The sequence below is a fragment of the Octopus bimaculoides genome, chromosome 1 (assembly GCF_001194135.2).
Source record: "Octopus bimaculoides isolate UCB-OBI-ISO-001 chromosome 1, ASM119413v2, whole genome shotgun sequence".
Taxonomy (NCBI): Eukaryota; Metazoa; Mollusca; class Cephalopoda; order Octopoda; family Octopodidae; genus Octopus; species Octopus bimaculoides.
The window spans coordinates 23,109,860-23,115,811 of record NC_068981.1 but is presented as its reverse complement, the minus strand read 5'-3'; the positions used below and the strand labels follow the sequence as shown (position 1 = coordinate 23,115,811).

Below are 5,952 nucleotides of genomic sequence, written 5' to 3'. Positions count from 1 at the left end.
TATCTTATTATCTTGATCTTATGATATTTACTTTGCATTATATTATACTTATTTATTGTACTTTTAATTATAAATTTTTTCTATGTGACAGTGGATTTTCATCGATGAATTCATAAACCTTGGTTCTTGTGAAACTTAATTTAATTTTAATTTTTAATGAATTGATTTTAATTGAGTTTTTACCTGTAATTTTGGATTTTATCCCTAATATTATTATTATTATATATATATATATATATATATATATATCACTTAAAAGTAGATGTTGCATTAAGAACACACAGATACTGCAATATTTACCAAGAGAGATAAAGTCCCATGTGGTTTCTAGTGTATAAAAGCATATCATAGCTATTGCCAGTGGCAGACAATCACCACTAATTCTGCTGCTAGGACTACTAGATCACTTGATTTTAGCCTCTTTTGGCCTTGTCAATGATAGATACCTCACTGCTAGAAATAACAGAAACTGCTGCACTAGCAACGTACATAGAAATACAGAGCCAAATCAGGCACTGATGTTGCTAGAAAATAGTGTACTTAAGAAAAAAATAAATAGAACAGCAGAAGCAGTATTAATCCCAAAAGGTAAAATATTCACCTTTTAAAAGCAAATGTTGCATTAGAACTCACAAATAATGTGTTATTTACTAAGAGAAAAAAATTCTTATATTTGTGAATGTGTAATTATTTGTTTCACATGACTTGTCAACTGGTGCTGGATTCATTATATCTCTATAACTTAGTAGTTCTGTAAAAAGAACATACTAATAGAATTTGTAGCAGACAACAAATAAATAGTAGCTCCATTTTATTAACAAGGTGGTGTCCTGGTCTGGCTGAAACAAGTAAAATAGTAAAATAGTATTTATCTCAAATTATTTCATGCTGATGATTTCTAAAAAGAATGAAATAGTATTGTACTTGATTACCATTGACTAGAAATTTTTAAATCTTTGTAATAAGTAAGCAAAAAAAAAAAGAATTAAATATGTAAATTCTATGCATCATCTCTCCTATTCTTGAATTTCAACTTCAATCTTCTAATCCCATCAAATATTATGGAGAATTGATTATCTCCCTTATGCTAACTGTCCTCTAAGAGATTCCACGTTTGTAGTATGCAGTGTATGAAGTTTAAATGTCAAATGAAATCTAATATATTTTAATGTCTAATATATTTTAGACATTAATGTATAAAACCATTTTCTTTCTCTTTCAGTTGGTGTCTCTTATAGGACATGATGATGCTGTCCAATGTGTCGAATTTGAATGCAGTGGACAATACCTAGTGTCCGGCGGTAGTGACGGTACAGCTAGATTTTGGAGCTAATTGAATAGTTTTAACAAGCATTTTGTCTTTTAGTTATTTTCACAATTTTTTATTAAGGAAATTACAAATATAAATTTTCAAATAATACATATTTATAAACACAAATAAGTATATCTATATATTATTATACATATATATATTTATGTGTATATGTATATGTGTATATATGTACATGTCCGTATACGTATGTATATATTGTATGTGTATGTGTAAGTATATGTATATGCATATATATGTCTATGTGTATTGTGTATGTATTTGTAAGTGTGTGTGTGTGTGTGTGTGTGTGTGTGTGTGTGTGTGTGTGCATGTGTGTGTGTGTGTGCAGTTTCTTCAGTCAGCATCTATTTTCCATATGAGCATGGTTTGAACAAGAATTTAATCTTGAGTTAGGCTTTTACTTCTTGATGCTTTTCCTGTCACCAACTGGTACCTGTTATCCAGATGCTTGACTTTCGCATTCCTTTTGATGAGTCAGAGGACTGTATTGTGTTCCAGAATCTCAGTTTGGCATGGTTTCTATCATTGTATGGACATAGCACCAACTCTAGTGGGGTTACCTTGTAACTGGCAAAACTGAAGAACTGTCATGACAAAAAGTAAAAATATAAGGAAAAGGGTAATGATTTTTAGGTGAGGTTTTACCAGAGATGAGAGAGTACTGAGGTGAGAGAAGCTATAAGAAGAGAATGAAGAGAGAAAGAGAAGCAAGTATTGGGGAGCAGTGGATGAATGTAGTCAGAACAGTGAGGGAAAAGAAAGGCTGGAGGGAACCATAGAGGATGAACACAAGATACCCCAAAAGGAAGAAAGCATTTAGGAAGAAAGCGTTTAGGAAGAAGTGTGTTGATGCAACAAGTGCACCCCACTTATTCCCATGGTTAGAGATTTCTCCGCCTGGCTTACTTGAGACAGTGAGTTTTCACCATACACATCTTAATAATCATCATGATCCCTTGTTATCGCTTTTGAGGGACGCAACAACTTGGGATCGGTTTTCATCTCTTCAACACTTTTTTTTTCTAGGTCTTTCTAGTTTTTCTAGATCTTTACTAGTTTAAAAGCCACACTCAGTGCAGACTTTTAAGCTCACTCCTGCGGAGGACTAATTGGGTCTGTGGCCCAAAACTAAACGGAGCTGAATAGCATGACTATAATACGTCTATAATGACTATATGTCCCGGTGGTGTTTTATCAGAGGTTAAGGACAGATGAGAATTAATTCTGTAATGCAATCATTCTATTGTTCCAGTTCCAAGTTGAATTCCAACTGTTGGCCAATTTGTTCCAAAGTTCTTATCTCAATGTAAAATTAATGAAGCGAATGTCATTTATCTCCCCCTTGATCTCTGACGTCTTCTGACAAACATCATCTAAGATGGCCTGAATCAGCCAAGTGTGTGTGTGTGTGTGTGTGTGTGTGTATACACATACACATATGTATATATGTGCATGGGTATATGTATATATATATGTGAATGTGATGTGTGTGTGTGTGTGTGTGTGTGGTTTACTGTTCATTTGTTGACAACATCAGCAGAATTAAGTATTCAATACATATTTGAGAATTATTGATATTTTGTGTAAAGAATCTTGAGACAAACTGCTTCAAGTTTCATAGTAGAAGATTACACTGCATAACTTAAGTTCGAGGCATATTTTACTCTGAAAGGATAAGCCTGAGCAATCCTGGAGAATGATGACAGCAACCTTAGCTAAGTTAAACCTGAGCTAAGTTAAACCTGAGCTAAGTTAAACCTGAGAGCTTTCATCTAACATGAAGTGTATAGTAGTTAGTCTCAACTATGTTTCTGGATACAATATGTTTGTATGTATGTATGTATGTATGTATGTATGTATGTATGTATGTATGTGTGCATGTGTATGGATGTATGTATGTATGTATGTGTGCATGTGTATGTATGTATGTATGTGTGCATGTGTATGTATGTATGTGTGCATGTGTATGTATGTATGTATGTGTGCATGTGTATGTATGTATGTATGTATGTATGCATGTATGTATGTATGCATGTATGCATGTGTATGTATGTATGTATGTATTATGCAGATACACATATTGCACACATATCTATGAATTCAAACAAACTATTTATGTGAGCCTATGAAGAAGCCCTTATGTAGTACATTGTCACTTGGTCTGCTAGAAATAACAGTCAAATACCACTGATGCCACTCCTTAAAAATGGATGCATTTGATAATGTAGTCCTGTGTACACTTCCCGAATAAAAAACAAGAAAGAAACATGCCCAAGGCTGGATTCTTGTCAACCATAGTTCTGCTCAATCAGAGATATCTTGTGGGTTTAACAACAAAAATATATATACATATAGATATGCTGCATCAATAACTATAATGACAATATTTATTTCATATTCTTGCCATTAATAGTGACATTAAATTCTACCGGAATGAGAGAAAAAAGAAACTGAGCTAAAGTGATAAAAATAAGTAATCGAATGACGCATTTGGATAAACTAAAAATTCTTGAACTTTCTTGATTAGAAATATGGATCAATAGGTGATCAACCTTATTGAACTTTTCCAAGATAGTCTTTTTGCCATTCTCTGATAGAATATTTCTGTAGTATTCTGTCCAGTAACTGTTAATTACACCCCCTTATTTCTAGAGTGGATTTGCTTTACAGGGCTCAGAAAATTACTTGACGGGTTTTAGTATCCTCATCATCATCATCATCGTTGTTGTCGTTGTCATCGTCATTTAATGTTTGCCTGCCATGCTGGCATGGGCTGGGCAGTTTGACAGGAGCTGGCCTGGCAGGAGCCTGCACCAGACTTCTGTGTCTGTTTTGGTATGATATTTACCTCTGGATGCCCTTCCTAACACCAACCACTCAGCCGGAAATATAATTGGTTAAAACTTTTCAAGTAGAGTGCTCCACATGGCCACAGTCAAATGACTGAGATCCCGTAACTAATAAAAGAATATATGTACACACAAGCACACACACGCACACATACACATACATACATGCACACAACATACATGCACACACACACATACACACATACATACATGCATTTATACGCACAACACACACAAGCACACACACAAACACATGCATACACACAACACACACATATACATACATGCATGCATACGCACAACACACACAGGTAGACATACATGCATGCATATGCACAACACACACACAAGCACGCACGCACACACACAGATATGGGTATATATATATCTGATACAGGTATGTATATCATGACTCATACACTGTTCACTTTCCTGGCATTTGTACATAATTCTATGAACTGTACATGCACCTTTGATGAGTTGTCGTGCACCTGAGCACTATACACAATAATTCCATTATTATTATTATATATCCTGGCTTTGCTTCGCTGACGAAGATTAGAAAGGCTGTTGTCCACATCGTTTGCACAGTCGATCATGATTGTGGACATGGACAGATCCTTCAGCCTGTGCAATGGAGTTTTAAGGTGAAGTGCAGCTTTACACCTGGAGTTCCTCTGCCATGGCCCAGCAAGCTGGGATGATGACAGAGAGGTCCTCAGGTCATAGGTTTTATATCAGAGTATCCTTCTCCTAGACAGGCTGCCGATCATGGCAGACACCTGGTTATACTGTGCCAGACACCTGCAGTCGTCCTCTCCTGTTGGTTTACATCCAGGTGGTACCATGAAGAGGTTGAAGTAGGACTTGGGGTTTGTGTCACTCATTGGAATATGGTGCTCACCCAATCAGCATCTGGCAACTATGTAGACCCCCATTAACCACAACATTTAGTATAGGCCATCTGAAGTGAGGGTACTTAATAACATAGAGATTAATAATATTTTTCATATTTTTATTTTGGGTGAGTCAGTCTCTTGCTATTTTAAGTTTTACTTCCAAGTGTGCAGGGTCTTGTGTGCATGTGTATGCATGTGCATGCTTCTAAGAATAAAAGAAAATGCGAGAGTTGGGCAAAGCAAAGCTGTTTTGAAAACAAATAATTTGTTTAACATAGACACAAGGCTAGAAATTTGTTTAGGAAAGGTATAACCAGTCAAGTAACCCAAATACATGTCTGGTGCCGACCTCTGAAAGATGAAAGACAAAAGTTGGCTCCATCACAATTTATAAACAGAATGTAAAGAACTAAACCAAATACAGTAGAACATTGGTTTTCAAACAACTCTGATCACAAATAAATCATACTTTATCTCCAGTCTTTCTCATATTCATTTAATACAGTTGTACCTGGTTTACGAACGCCTCTGCTCATGAATAAATTGTGCTTTATCATCATCATCATCATCATCATCATCATCGTTTAACGTCTGCCTTCCATGCTAGCATGGGTTGCACGATTTGACTGAGGACTGGTGGAACCTGAAGGCTACACCAGGCTCCAATGTGATCTAGCAGAGTTTCTATAGCTGGATGCCCTTTCTAATGCCAACCACTCCGAGAGTGTAGTGGGTGCTTTGACGTGCCACTGGCACAAGGGCCAGTCAGGCGGTACTGGCAACGGCCATGCTTAAAATGGTGTTTTTTACGTGCCACCTGCACAGGAGCCAGTCCAGTGGCACTGGCAACGACCTGGCTCAAACATTTTTT

At 36.1% G+C, this 5,952-nt stretch overlaps 1 protein-coding gene across 2 annotated transcripts in view; it reads left to right on the top strand.

The window, feature by feature from the left end:
* Window positions 1-5,952, top strand: part of LOC106884163 (sperm-associated antigen 16 protein) — a 63,800-nt gene that overhangs the window by 49,291 nt on the left and 8,557 nt on the right. The window contains exon 17 of one of the 2 annotated variants that reach the window (XM_014935405.1): window positions 1,223-1,310. In XM_014935405.1, the coding sequence (XP_014790891.1) occupies window positions 1,223-1,310 (88 nt within the window). Of the gene's footprint in view, window positions 1-1,222; window positions 5,561-5,952 lie in introns of those variants that run through there. The other variant, XM_052965803.1, reaches the window with a different exon arrangement.